At 40.4% G+C, this 15,746-nt stretch overlaps 1 protein-coding gene across 1 annotated transcript in view; it reads left to right on the top strand.

Annotated features, from left to right (window-relative positions):
• The first annotated feature begins 11,873 nt into the window (after window positions 1–11,873).
• Window positions 11,874–15,746, top strand: part of SLC1A3 (solute carrier family 1 member 3) — an 83,478-nt gene continuing 79,605 nt past the window's right edge. The window contains exons 1-2 of the mRNA XM_007961392.3: window positions 11,874–12,032; window positions 13,648–13,923. Of these exons, the coding sequence (XP_007959583.1) occupies window positions 13,743–13,923 (181 nt within the window). The 5' untranslated portion in view covers window positions 11,874–12,032; window positions 13,648–13,742. The remainder of the gene's footprint in view (window positions 12,033–13,647; window positions 13,924–15,746) is intronic.

Below are 15,746 nucleotides of genomic sequence, written 5' to 3'. Positions count from 1 at the left end.
CTGTATCCCTAAGTTGTAGCACTTCTCCGCACATTTATGGTTAGTCACCTTAATCCAAGCCACCAACAACTCTCACTAGGCCTTTTTCAATGGCCTCCTAGGTAGTCTCTCACCCTGCTAACCATTTTCCACAAATCAGCCAGTTAGCCTTAAAAGAAAAAAAAAAAGCCATTTCATTCTTCGTGTTGTCCTACGATGTCTTCCTATTTCACCCTGAGTGAGCTCCAAAGTCATTTCCTAAAGCAGTGTGCATTTATTTGTTTGGGATCTGTCTCCCCCCACCAGAAAGTAAGTTCCATGAGAGTCAAGATGTCCTCTCCCTTGTTCACTGCTTTATCCACATCTCCTTAAACAGTTCCAGGCAGAGTGGGGCTCAAGAAATACTTGTGGCACAAAAGAGAATAAACTGCTGAATGTGGAGTGAAGGCTGGGAGTATAAAGCAGTGGAGGAAGCAGGGAAACACTAACATTTTACTCTATATTTTGTACACTTTTGCAAAGAGATGTTTTGAAGACTTCAGTCTTCAAAAATCTAAAAGGAAAAGAAAATTTATTTAAACTTGTTAACAAGTCCAAGTTCTATATAATGACTGAAAGGGCAGTATAATAAGATAGCAAAATCTGTGGGGCCACTGTGGGTAGAGCTGAGGAATCTGGAAATGTTAAATCAACTTTAAGAGGAAGAGGCTGGGTGCAGTGGCTCACACCTATAATCCCAGCACTTTGGGAGGCTGAGGTGGGCGGATCACCTGGGGTTGGAAATTTGAAGACCAGCCTGACCAACATGGTGAAACCCTGTCGCTACTAAAAATACAAAATTAGCCAGGCATGGTGGTGTGCACCTGTAATCCCAGCTACTCAGGAGACTGAGACAGGAGAATCACTTGTACCCAGGAGATAGAAGTTGTGGTGAGCTGAGATCACGCCATTACACTCCAGCCTGGGCAAAACTCAGTCTCAAAAAACAAAAACAAAAACAAAAAAGAGGAAGACCAGGGCTCGGTGTGGTGACTCTTGCCTGTAATCCCAGCACTTTGGGAGGTCAAGGTGGGAGAATCACTTGAGTCCAGGAGTTCGAGACTAGCCTGGGCAATATAGCAAGACCCCATCTCTACAAAAATTAATAAAAAGTTAAAAAATAAGAGGAAGAGCAGATAGAAGCCATGCTGTAGTCTGTATTGACTTTGTAATGAGATTCAAACCCCAGCTTTGACTGGACACTGTATCTCTGAAGAACATCTGTGCCCTTGTCCACTCTTATTTGTTCTTTTCCATTTTCTCACCTTCACAACATCGATTTCAACTCATACAGCCAATTGGGTATTTTAAAATGTTCAGACAGCTCCTTTTGAGTTAAGATACACCTGAAGGAAAGGTTTGCTTCCATAAAGCATCAACATATCCAAATAAAGATTGCAATGTCATCAAAAAGACCCAAGAGAATACTTCAAAATGGACAACCAGCAACCAGTGAATTCTGCCTAGCTAGAAGCTCCAGACTTTGAGGACTCATGGATTTGTGATGATTTTTTTCTGTCTGTGATGAGGAATTGGGAAGATCAGACATTCCTGGTGGATAAAGGAAATGCTAGAGAGGAAGCTTCAGGATTACCAGTAAGTGTCTCTTGACAAGGGCCAGTTTTGGAAAGGTGGGATTTGCTAATGCCTAGCTATGGTAATGAGTTTGCAGGAAATGACTGATGCAAAGCAGGGTTAACCTAAAGTAAATTTACCCCTCAGCAGGCCTCCTTTCCTTAACTCCACCCCCACATATTTTAATCAAGAGGCAAACCCCCTGGCTGGGATTAGACAGGGACCACATTTTAATCACTAAACTTCTTCATAACAATAGGCGTCACGTGACAGTCCTAACTTCCTGGAAGATTTTGAAAGCAGAACTAGGGGGTAAAAAAAACAACTCTGAATCCTTTGGGATTTAGTGGAGGAAAGGTCCAAGTCCAAGTAGCACTCCAGAAAGGGGAGACTCCAGCTACCCTGTGCAGGGCTTGAGGAGTGAGTTCCATCTTAAATATTACATTTGAAAAACACAGCAAACATCTAAAAAGAGGTTCCCTAATAAAACTATTCACTCTCTTCTACATCTGGTGAAAGGTGCTTCTTCTAGTGTTGTCTCTCTGCCTTGTGAATGTTAGCAATTGTGACAATTTGGTGGATCTATTGTCCTCTAAGACAGGTCTTCCTCTAATGGAAGAGAAGAAAAACCAGGGTTTTGATCAGAGCATGGTGGGGGCCTGTTTCTGCTGATAGATATCTTGGAATATGGAAGAATGTTGGCCACCTGGGGGTTGCTCCCGTGGTATCTGTGTCACATTTGGATGTTTGGGTTTTTTGGTGTGTTTGGTTGGTTGTTTTGTTTTGTTTTTGGCTCATGGAGATTGGGTAATTCTTGGAAGTTCTTGAGGCTGATAGTGTTGTTGGTGGTTACTGCTTATTCTGCCAGGTACTAGAAAAAAGACTTTAGCGTGCTCCAAAGTGCATTAACACAAACTGAAAACTTCTTTTCAACCCAAGAAATGCTGTGACTGCCTTGTCAAGAAAGCAAGGTATACATCTTATTTCAACTTTGTTTCCACGCCTCAATTTGTCCAGACTTGGAACTCTCTCCTCAGTCTTTTCTCTGGTCTCTTGCCGTGGGTAAACAGCCATCTGGGTCCCCTTGCTGGTCCCCTCACAGGACTTGTCGTGTTCCTGCCACTTCTCCCGGCACACCTCTCCCTAGCTACTCCTAACTCCAGAAAAACCTTCCTCATCTTTAGAGTTCTTTCTGAAATGCTGCCTCTTCCATGAAACTCTCTCTTTCCCCCCACAACTGGAATGAATTCGTGTCTGTCCTGTCCGATGAGGGATTTTATGTTTTCATCTCTCTCATGAGGTCTTCCTCTGTCATGTATTTCATTGCACGTGTTTTCCCTACCATAATGTCAGATCCTTGAGGACTGCCACGATTTTGCCCCACTTTGTGTATCCCACCTTCCCTCCAGGGCCTTCAAACATAGCGGGAATCTGTAGAATTCTGAGGGTGGTATTTTTATCAGGACTGTTAGTCCCAGCAAAGCAGAATTGTGTAGCACTTAAGTTCCCAGGCTTTAAATGCAAGAGGACTAGGGTAGAATCTTGGTCCAATCACTCAACCAGCTTGTGACCTAGGCGGTTGCTAATTCTCTGAGAATCTCAATTCCTTCATTGGGAAAGTGGGAATAATAAAACTTAGTAACAATAAGATTGTTGTGACAAGTAAATGAGGCAAATATAAAACACTTGGCATGGTGCCTGACACGTAAGTCTTTTCAAAAAGACTTAATAAGTGGTAGACCTTTTATTATTATTACTATTACCATTAGCCATAAACTTCTACGCAGAGACCAAAATATTCTTACTACATGTTAATCTATTTAAATAAATTAAGAGTGATTGCTCTGGAGAGAGGATTTCATGAGCCCCACCAATTCTATCTTTTTCCAAAGACTCTTCTATAAAGAGCAATCACCTTCTAACAGTGCTGACCAATAGAAATATAATGTGAGTTATATATAAAAATTAGAAATTTCTACTAGCTACATTAAAAGAAGCAAAAAGAAGCAATTGAAATTAATTGTTTTCTTTGTCGCCCTGGCTAGAGTGCAGTGGCATGAACACAGCTCACTGCAGCCTTGACCTCCCGGGCTCAAGTGATCCTCCCATTTCAGGCTCCCAAGTAGCTGAGACTATAGGTGCCCGCCATCATGCCCAGCTAATTTTTGTGTTTTTTGTAGAGACTGGGACTGGGTTTTGCCTTGTTGCCCTGGCTGATCTCAAACTCCTGCACTCAAGCAATCTGCCAACCTTGACCTTCCAAAGTGCTGGGATTACAAGTGTGAGCCATAGTGCCCAACCAAAATTAATTTCAACATATATTATTTAATTCAATATATCCGAAATATTACCATTACAACATGAAGTCAATATAAGTATTAATGAGATATTTTACATTTTGGGGGTACTAAGTTTTCGAAATCTAATGTATACATAACACATAAAACAGCGCATCTCAAATCCTACTAACTCTATTCAAGTACTCAGTGGTTACATGTGGCTAGTGGTTACCATACTGGGCAGCACAGATTTGTAACATAGAATTTGAAAACCTCACCCTCATAAATGAATCCTGTCATTCCAGGCTTTCACAGAATGTAGTTGGTACTACAAGAGAATGTGTTTCTCTGAAAATGGTTAGGACTGGGAGTGCCAACTCTAGGTTCTGGTCTGGACTCTGTCATTTACTTGGATAACTTTGGGTAAACCACTAAATTTGGCAGTTTTATTTCCTGCATTTGTCCTGGGGCTTAGCTAGCTCACAAGTCACAAAAAATAGGACTGGCCTCTTCAACTCAGTCTGTCTCATTGCCACCTCTCGTCCCTAGGAATAGGCCTAAGACAGAAACCCCTAGACATCCTACCTACGGTTGAACTTTTTTTTTGTTTTGAGACAGAGTCTGGCTCTGTCACCCAGGCTGGAGAACAATGGTACTATCTCAGCTCACTGCAAGCTCTGCCTCCCGGGTTCAAGCGATTCTCCTGCCTCAGCCTCCTGAGTAGGTGGGACTACAGGCCAGCACCACCATGCCCACTAATTTTTGTATTTTTAGTAGAGATGGGGTTTCACCAACTTCGTCAGGCTGTTCTCGTACTCCTGACCTCGTGATCCACCCGCCCAGGCCTCTCAAAGTGCCTTTGTGGTTGAACTTTTAAAACAAGCCATGTTTTGAAGAAGATTGATTGATTGATTTTTTTGAGACGGAGTTTCGCTCTTGTCACCCAGGCTGGATGGAGTGCAGTGGTGCGATCTAGGCTCACAGCAACCTCTGGCTCCCGGGTCGAAGTGATTCTCCTGCCTCAGCCTCCCAAGTAGCTAGGATTACAGGCACGTGCTGCTATTTATTAATTGAGGTATCATGAATACTGTGGAGTTCTTGGAGTTTAACTCATCCTTTTCTTTTTTCACCCAGAGGTTATTCCAGTTTATGGGAATTTCATTCTTAGAATTTGAGTACTTTGAGTTACCGATCCAGTCATTTCCAAATCTTGTCCCAACAACTTGGAACACACTCAGGGTCCAGATGCTGGTGGTTGGGGTTAGGGAAGAGAGAGGAGGAGGGGAAGTTAGAGGAAGGGTGAATCAGTGGCTCTGCCTCCCGACCCTTCAGGTTTATAACTGATGTGTCATGCTGCTTGTTTCATCATGAGATTTGATTGGAACAAAGGGTTAAAAAAAATTGAAACCCAGACCTCACCTCACTATTCAGTTTGGAGGAGAGGACCTCCTACAATACCATATTTGCCCAACCTTGCACCATTCAGGTCTCCTGACCCCCAGTCTCCATGCATTTTTCTCTAATGTCACATGACCTATCCTGATTTCACCTGTTGATTATTAAGCAATTTTGAAGAATCTACTGGACTTCAGCAAACAAGTGAGGACAAGGGTAGGTATAAACTAGTCATCCTGCGTTAATTCTATTTCAAGCAAGTGTGATCCTTCCTTCCTGGGGAGGCAGCAGAATGAGGAAAGAGGCTTGCCTTTGCTTCTTCTATGACTCAAAAATGAACTGCCTCATAAATCAATGGGAATTCCCTGCCTGGCCAAGGAAAAGGGGATTGTTTTTTATTTTTATTTTTATTTTTTTTTTTTGAGACGGAGTCTGGCTCTGTCGCCCAGGCTGGAGTGCAGTGGCCGGATCTCAGCTCACTGCAAGCTCCGCCTCCCGAGTTCATGCCATTCTCCTGCCTCAGCCTCCCGAGTAGCTGGGACTACAGGCGCCCGCCACCTCGCCCGGCTAGTTTTTTTGTAGTTTTAGTAGAGACGGGGTTTCACCGTGTTAGCCAGGATGGTCTCGATCTTCTGACCTCGTGATCCGCCCGTCTCGGCCTCCCAAAGTGCTGGGATTACAGGCTTGAGCCACCGCGCCCGGCCGGAAAAGGGGATTGTTAAACATTCTGTAGTCTTTCTTCCCTGGTCTTTCAGTTTAGAATCAATCCATAGGCACGACATTCACAGAAGATGGAATTTTACTCAGGAGCACAGCCCAAGTCTTGAATGTATGTTTTAATGCATAAACTAACTTCATTCTAACCTTACCCCCAGATTACTATAATTGTATCCAATGTCCAAAAGTTATTTCAGCCACTAAGGTTGATTTGTGCTCAAGGCCCAGTTTCCACAGTTCACCCTGTTTTCTCAACCCAAAATTGAATTTTCTGTTGCTTTAAAAATTAGCATATTTTCTCAGTGCCTGTTTCTGACTTACAATAAACAATGCCCAGACCTCCTGCCAAAAAAATGTCCAAATGCGAAATAGTTGCTATAATAGTCGTTTTTGTGATGGCAACTTTGAGCTTTGTGCTTTTAAATTATAATTACTTTTTTTCCTTACAAAAGATGTGTATCTGTCTTGATTGCTGTAATTATGATTCTATACCAGCAAACAGTTATAAAACATTCATGTCATCACTGTGCTTCATAAAACTCATGCCCTTCAATAAGCTTCCTTTGGTGACTGTATTATGTTTGTGTTTAATCTGTGGCAGGGAAATCCTAATGAGAAGCCATTAATCATTGAGTGTATATGAAAATTTGTGTCCTTAACTAAACAGACCAAAGTGGATATGGCAAGCCCGTTATTGGCATGACATGATTTAGAATCAGGAAAGCGACTTGAGAAAAACAATCTGGTCTAACCTAGTTTTATGGATGACATTCAGAATTGGGAAGGGAGAGCATGTGGCTTAGTGACTGCACACATAATGGGACCAGGAGCCCAGAGATCGAGGTTCGAAACCTGAACTTGGCAGTAAGGAATTATGGCACAAACTGACTTGACTTCTGCATTCATCCTCGCTTCGCAGCTGTGATGTGTAGAATCCACACATTAAGGAGGTGCCTCACCCAGGGAGCTACTTGGGGGCAAGAAAAGGGGGACGCTGACAAGGGCTCTGACTCCCACTCACCCCACATTCAATTAGAGCAGCCACACTGGGATCTATTTTACATTATAATGATTGAAGAAGGAACTCATTGGCTTTTTTTTTTTCCTTTTAAGTTTGATGTTTACTGACTTCCATTCTCCAAGTCTTAGGATTGAAAATAGACAGATGAACCCTCTCATGTTTGTGACTGTGTTGCATCTGCTTATTGGTGCAGCAACTCTTTTCTGAGCACCTTTCATTCTGGTTCCTGAGTAACCAGTAGTAATCCATACAGGCCCTGCGCTCAAAGACCCTACAGCCTAGACAGGGAGAATTGCAGCACAAAGTGGTAATGACTCTGGAAATTTAAACCCAGGGGGCCTTGGGAGCACCTAGAAAGGGCAACCAAGCCTGTTGGATTTGGAGTGGGAGAAGATTAGAGTTGACTCCCCAGAAGAAATGACAGATGGTAGGCCTTCCTTTTAATGTTCTTTCCTTTCTTTTCTGTCTTTAAAAAAACACCTGGGGGCTTCTTTTGGGAAAAGATGAGAAATCAATATGAAGAACTCTTGTCTTAGCATTGACTATAATCCTCAGCGTGTTACTCAATCCCTACTGATCTCCAACATCTGGGTCTATAAGTAATAATAGAGTAGGATATACCTCAAAGTATTATCATGAAGATTAAATTAGATAATGTGTGTAGCAGTACTTATAAAACTATAAAGCCTTATAAAAATGTCTACTGAAGGCTTGAATTCCAATCAACGTACATAATCTTTCCCAGCTAAACTGATGTTCTTAGTTCTACAAAGGCTTGACTCATGTTGAGCAACTGGGGAAAATGTCACTTTTCAATATAAATAATAATTGATAACAATAACATGTGTGAAGCCTTCACTAAAAAGCAGACCTTCTTTAGCTTTAGAATGGAGAAAACATGTTGTTTTTTAAGGCATCATTATGTCCACCTGTTGGCTCGCTTGTGCTAAAAAGAACAGTTGGTATAACTTCTCGTCATTTGGGAATCTATCTCGGGGGGTTCCTCTTGCTGGTCTTCACCTTTGTGTTGGGGTTCCTTAGGTTTCTGCCCTTGCTCAGTCCTCTTCTGAAACCTCATCGCAGGTCAAAACAGAAGAACTTGCTAGAGGCACATGCTGATAACTAACTTGAGTGAAGTGGGCAGGCCTAGTGGGCTGGAGAGTGCACACTCCACCTACAGTAGGCAGCCTTGGCTCAGTGTCAGCCGACCCCTTCAAGGGCCTCGGTATTCTCAAATGGTGAGTATTTTTCAATGTGAAAGTGAACTCACCCAGTTTGCAAATGCTCCTCCTGCCCCTTGACTTCCTAACCCAAGTCTTAGTCACTTCAAGGCTTTGCATTTTACCTAAAATGAAAATTACTCCCCTACTTAAATCCTGCGGCTGGCTCCCCGTTCACTAGGAGTGGAGTTCAAGTTGTAAATTTGGCCCCTACTGGCCTGTTCTCCAGCAGGAACTGCTACTGGCTCCCTGCCATGCCACGCTATGCCTGCTATGGGCAGGCACCTGCTAGAAACAGTGTACACAATGTGGATCCAGGTGCGGCTGCTTCCCTCAAGTTGCTACCAGTCTTTTTGACAGACTAACTGGAAAATAGGCCTCAGCACGTGGCAATCTCATAACTTTCTGTTGGGTCCTGTCCTGGCCCACTGCTTAATAATTACGATGTGTTTATGGGCTCCTTGAGGAAAGAACCTGGTATTTGGAGCACAGTGGTTGCTCAATGTTTGTTGAACGAATAAATGAATGTGATAAAGTTAATTTTAGTTCACCTCTCTGTAGTTGGATGTTTTTAAGCTTCATGTGACTATGACTTTAAAATAAAACCCAGTTATTTAAAAATTCAACTAACTAGACTTCACCACAGCTTTTTTTATTGTTCTGCTTTTTACATTCATATTTAAGAAGAAAAAAAAAATCAAGACAAAATGGAAGACTACTACTACTACAACTACCACAATTTCTTCTACACCTACTGCCTCTAACACATCCACTGTTACACTCTGGGGTTAAGTCAAGTCCTGTTCATTGTCTTAGTATTCTACAATTTCCAAATTCTAGAAGGGGAATTGATATTCTGATGATCCTGAAATGCAAGCTATTTAAACAAGGATTGATTTTAAAACTGTCATTAAATTAAAAATCAACGTGGAAAATATTGAAAAAAGATTAAAAGGTTTTCTAATCCATTTTGTTGCTCAAAAAAATCCAATTAACCAGAATTTCCTAATTTTGAATGGTAAAGTTCGACTGGCCTGTACCATGCTAAGATCAGTGCATGCTTATTACCGTAATCTCTTGTTCTTCAAACCAATAAATGCTCCCTTTAAGGACAGGTTGGATTTAGTTATTTCTTGTTATACTGACATTTTTTTTCTCAAAAGAAAGAATTTACCTATAACATACTTAATCACACAATGTTCAAAGAAAGATCTTGGCAGATTTTTTCAGCAGGAACAGCATTTGCTGCTGGTGTTTGTGTTTTTCTCATTTGATAATACTAACGTTAATATGATTCCCCAGCTCTGTGTCTCCCACCCTGAGTAGCTTTGAATGAAATACAGCATGCAGAGGCTTGTTCATAATTTCTTGATCTTTCATTTATTTAGTGTTTCTATGAAGGGAAAAAAAAAAAAAGATGTTTTAAAGCTCAAGGGACTTAACTGTAAAGTAGAGAGGAAAAGGTAGAAATACGTGTTGAGGAAACCCAGGGGGCCCCCAGGGCATTATTTTTGCTATAGCTTTCCAGAAAGAGAAAGTGGTGCTTAAAGAAATAATTCCCAATGTTTCCCTCCAGACTAAAATTCGGATGAACTCTGAACTGAGACTCTTTGCATCTCATTTTCTCGTTAGGTTTTACTACAGCCAACAAAACTTTCAGTGGTGAATTACTTCCCTTCTCAACAGAATACCAGACTCCCATAATTCTACACAAACTGAAATAATGAAATGGTTTTTAACCAAGCTTTAGGGATTAGAGAGGGGAAAAAAAAGTAAAAAGAAAGGGCACCAGGGTCTTCCCATCTCTATGCTAACCAAAGTGTGGTTTTCCAGCCCTTTTTCTTGCCTATTAAAAAAAATAAAAACAAAAAACGGAAATGCCACTGGGCTTGAAACCCCATTTAAAATCAGATTTCTCTTTCAAGTTCCCTTGCAATACAAATCAAAGTCATTTCTACCAAAAAAAAAAAAAAAAAAAAAAAAGTTGGGGAGGGGTTCAAATTAATCCTAAACCCATGGCTCAAATAGGACCTGGTATAGTAAATAAATGCTTTTAAAAGTAGTCATGGCATTGAGAAATGGTTCCATGCACCTAAGCCAGAGGCACCAATGTAAAAACTAGTAATTGTATATTAACACAAAAGATTGAAAAGCATTTTGTTTCACATCCTAATATTATTCCATTCACTTAAAAGAGTTACTTAATATTGACTCTGTATCAGGCATAAGACAGGTTCTTGCCCTCAAAGAACTTATAATTTAGTTGAGAGGCCAAAACCTAACATGAGCTTTAAAAGAAGGATGCAGTACAAAACATGGTATAATTAAGTGTTAAACAATGCAGTATAGATGCTCAGTGACTTAGGAGATCAGAGGAAGGGAAAGGTCACTGAGGGCTGGGAATGTCAAAAGCCTGTATTTTCAGTAAGTTCTTAAAATGATAGCATGTTAGAAAGCTGTTATAATGGCTGTTAATTTGTAATTTTAAAGTGTTGACATGATTCACCATTGCTTTCCAACCAGTAGCTGTTCAAAAGGACATACAGTTGAAGGTAAAAGGAGATATTTCTTTATGATCTCCAGAGATTTGTATTGAGGGGAAAAAAGACATACTTTCTTGTTGAATAATAGACCAATAATTGAGCATATTTTGCATGGGGAATACTAAATTGAGTGAACAGAAAACCTCAGGCTGTGATTTTGGTATAAATTTTTGTTTCTAATAAACCATTTTCTTCCTGCTAAATAAGCTTAAAGTTTTGGGAATAAGTCAGCTCAAAAAACTTTTTTTTTATTTTCTAATATCCATTTTCACAATTTATTTTTCTTTTAAGAAAAGTGGACTAAAAGTACAAGTCACATTCTCAAGGCAATGAGAATTTTTTAGCTCTAAAAATGGTGTGTGTGGCAGGGAGAACATTTAGCATCCTTTAAAATTGAGACATCTGAACAGCAACTTATCTTTTGATATCACCAGATCTCAAGTGTGCTTTGCACTCTAGGTCTTAAAATGCGTTTCATTTTCTAGTTTGGCAAACATTCCAGTCTCCTTACATTTGCTACCTTTTCCGTCTTTGCAACACAGGCAGTCTGAGCTAAATTAGGTTTGTTATAATGAAGTTTTGAAGTTTAAACTGCTAAAATAGAGGCATGTCCCTAACTTTATACAAGTTTAGAGAATCGTAGTAAGCATTATTTTTTTCTCCATACTTGTCTGCATTCAGGGTCTTCCCAAGAAATGTCAGTTAATTCCCCTATTCGAAAAAGAGGGACTTTTTCGTAACAGTTGTACAACCAGGCTAAAGAGCACACCCTTGTCTTTCCTGAAGGGGAGGCAACCTGCAGTAATATGAGGTAATTAAATTTAGCCTTAGAAAAGTCTTTGAAACGTTCTAATCAAGACTTTCAGCTTTCCGATTGTGTGCGCTTTATTTTTCAATTCTTGCTAGTCTCGGTTTTGCATTTCTAATGACAGTGAACTGACAACGCGTGAAAGCGGTCTGAGGAGCAAAACAAAGCCAGCAAGCCTGCTTCTGGTGTGCCAAGATTAATCAATATTCCAGAAACCTCGGGGTTTCCCCCTCCTCCCCTGTGCGGTTTCCATTCCCCGCTCCTCCTTTCCCGGGCACAGACTCCTCCCCTTTTCTTAAGTTGCCCTGATAGTAACTTGCAGTCTCAGAGCACATGCACACTGTCAGGGCTGGCCTGCCTGCTTACGCGCGCTGCGGATTGTTGCTCCGTTGTACCTGCTGGGGAATTCACCTCGTCACTGCTTGCTATCTTTCACCCCTTACAAAATCAGAAAAGGTAAGTATCACATTCTGTGTTCCTGCTGGGTTTAATTTCTCCTTTCACTTCTCTGCCGATCTATTTTGCCTTCCAAGCAGAGGAGTAGCCTGAATCAAGGCTAGCCATTTTGGTAGATAAAGTCCATGTTAGTCATCTCACGTCGTGAGAGTGTGGTGTCTATTTATGCCGGGTCCTCTGCTAATTTGGAGTTGAGTCATTCGGGGTAGATTGGGGGCAGACTGTGGCGCGAGATCTAGAAAAGGATCAAAGTTGAGCGGATCTGCTTAAAAGTGACTGGTAAGAGGAATCAGAGCTATTAGTTAAAAAAAAAAAAAAATTCTGGTCTCTCCTACTTCCCAGTCTTCATTTCTCCCTAAGCATTTAATCCGGTGTGACGTCTGAAACAAATTATAAGTCTTAATATCACTGACCCCAACTTGCAATTATATTTAAAAGGCAAACTGTTAAGTCTTTTTTTTTCTTCCTGCACTGGGATTTGCTAAAAGCTTGCGACGAGTCATTTGCGAGGAGTCCTTTGGTTTCCAGTTACCTCCCCCACCGGCGCACACGCTGGCTGCTTGCGTTGGCAGCGACACACAACCAGGGTACGGCTGGTTTTCACTCGGATTGATTATGGGAAGGGTTATGGATTAGAACTCCTGTAAAGCACCAGGAGGAATCCCTTGATTTTTCAGAACAGCTGATTTCCACCAGGAAAGAGATTTACTGAAATGTAGTTAAATAGCGTGAGTGGTTTAAAGAAACCAGAAACCACACGCTGTAATGTTTGGAATGAAAATTGGTTTCATCTCCTCATCTGTTCTAGAAATCCTAAATCTTAAAATGCTAAAAAGTCAGCGATGGTTTCCTTGGAAGACTCCAGCATGTGTGTCACAAAGAAAAACGCTACTTCATACTTCTACTTGTGATAAAAAAGAAGCTGAATTGTGATTTCAGATGATTTATAGATGTGCCCAGAGCACTTTGCTTATTTCATGGAAAAAGAATGAAAAAATTACCCTGTAAAATAGTCACATGTATTTCCCGTGTACTGTGGGCACTTGTGTTCTTTTTATGACCATATTTACTAGTAGATATTATTATTTTTTAATGAAGAAAATAGCTGGTTACTTCACTACATATAATAGAGAAACTTCCACCTATCAATATCTTAATTATTTTTATTGACCTGGTTGTGCCTTCAATCATGTATACAGCATAATTTGTCAAGTAATGATTGAGTACTTTCTGTGCATTCAGTTCAATTGGACATTTATTGAGTGTGTACGTTGCGCAAGGCATGGGCTGGGTTCTGCGGGGGATAGGGGATAGGGGTTCTCAGTCAGATCCAGCTCTGAAGAACCCTTTCATAGCCTCATTGGAGGGGAAAGGATGGATTTTTAAAAAGAAAATAGAACATAAGTTCTGCATATATATTCCGAATTTATGCACATTTCCCACACGTGGTCCACTAAAATATGCACACTGCAGCCTTGAAGTCTGGTATTGTGATTCTCCAGTCCTTGATTCCTGCTGAGATTATGCAATTTGCCAAGAGCTTGCCTGGTGTAGAGCAGCACTGATTTCTCACCCCTGGAGGCTATAATTCATGTCTCTTTTTCTCCCATTCTAGCTGTGTTTTCTAATACCAAAGAGGAGGTTTGACTTTCTGTGGGTGATTCCCAGACACTGAAGTGCAAAGAAGAGACACTCCTAGAAAAGTAAAATATGACTAAAAGCAATGGAGAAGAGCCCAAGATGGGGGGCAGGATGGAGAGATTCCAGCAGGGAGTCCGTAAACGCACACTTTTGGCCAAGAAGAAAGTGCAGAACATTACAAAGGAGGATGTTAAAAGTTACCTGTTTCGGAATGCTTTTGTGCTACTCACTGTCACCGCTGTCATTGTGGGTGAGTCATTTGATTAAAAACAAACAAACCTGTATCTTGTTTCTCTGGGGCATCTGGCTGCCCGGGGAATATTATCAGATGAACTAGTTGTATCAAAATGATAGCCTAGGCTTTCCTCTGAGCTTGATGATTTTTCTCCACAAAAATGACTGTCTGGGCATGTTTGGAAGAATATATCATAAGCACATCATTAGGCATCATTAAGCATTATGCAAATCAATTGTGTGAGGAAAAAATAAATATAATATTTTCCTATTTCATGTAAAGATAAAGAAGCAATAATTTCATCATTAGGCATGACAAAGCAAGCATGCTAGATTTGGCCAAAATGTAATTATATACAATGTCAGTTCCACTTAAAACTAATTTATACAATTAGTACACCTAAAATGAGATGTTGGTTCAGAATATAATTATATTCTAACTGATGCTGACTTGAAGCTAAGTATCAAGACTTAGACACAGAGGCCGAATCCTTTATATGTTTGCACTCTGTCACCCAGCAACTGGGAAAGGTAGATTGGGGAAAATGTTAACACAGATCTCTTTCATTCATTGCTTTGCAGAGCCTGCCATAACCAGCTATACCTTTTTTTGAGTCATTTCCATCTCTTACTAATTTAGCAGGGTTGACAGCAATCTGTACTAATAAAATATTACTGTTTTGTTTATTGATCTTAAAAGTTATAGTTTATTACTTACGGGTGGCATTGGTCCTACTTGAAAATATAGCTGAAAAAACCTACTTATTTGGAATTTTTGACCAAACCAATACAGAAATCCTTAGGTTGACAAACATACAAGCCAAAGGCAGGTTGTAAAAATGCTCTAACTTAACCTACCAATTTGCCACCAAAAAAGAGCCATTCAGTACAGTTTTAATCTCTACTTTGGAGTTTGCCGAGATTTCCATCAACTTTAAAGAGGTAATGATTTAATAAAGATTAAGAAAATTCTGTAGTGTGTAAATATAATTACAACATTTTTCAAGGAAATTGAATTCTTAAATTGTAGACAAATGAAATATAGCAGGAGAGTTTGTCAGAGGACTTCAGATACCTCCCATTTTAACATGATTCTCTTCCATTAGTCATCACTGGTGATAAATGATGGTTCAATTAATTTTAGAGATATTCAAAGAGAACATATCCTAACTGACCCAGAGAAGTAATGGCTTTCCACAGTAGGTTTCCGGGCTTGAACATTTTCCTGGATGAAGTATTTCAGTCCCACATCATCGTCCTGGAAGTCAATGCAGAATGCAGTCTGCTTGCCTCAGTTTTCACTCTGAATCAAAGTCATTGCCAAGCCAAGAAATAGCTGCATAGTAATAATTGCAAACATTTGTATAGTACTATTCCAGCTACTCTGTAGGAGTTTTGTTTATATCGGCTCACTTAATCCTCAAACAAGCCTATGAAGTGAGTGGGAAGGTATGATTACTATGATCTTCCTCATTTTGTAGATGAAACTGACTGTGGAGACATCAAGCAATTTGCCCAAAGTCACAACACTAGCAAACTCTAGAGTTGGAAGTCAAATTCAGTCTAGTATCAGAGGCCATTCTCTTAACCACTCTATTCTTCCTCTGCTCTAATGCTAGTTGACATCTTCTAAGAGATGTCAGGAAGAGAAATATCCTCATAAGTTGATGAAGGCCAGTTAGCTAGCAGTGCTAGATGCATTCACATAGCATTGTCATTTAACTGTATGATTTACCCAGTTAAACTCAACAGAAAACTTACAGTTCTCCTATAGACCGTTAAGCCACATCCTTCTCATTCATTTAACAAATATTCATTTATAATTCATGATCCTGTACA

Source organism: Chlorocebus sabaeus, chromosome 4, assembly GCF_047675955.1.
Source record: "Chlorocebus sabaeus isolate Y175 chromosome 4, mChlSab1.0.hap1, whole genome shotgun sequence".
Taxonomy (NCBI): domain Eukaryota; kingdom Metazoa; phylum Chordata; class Mammalia; order Primates; family Cercopithecidae; genus Chlorocebus; species Chlorocebus sabaeus.
Note: the sequence above shows the minus strand (reverse complement) of the source record. Positions and strands in the feature narration are given on the sequence as shown.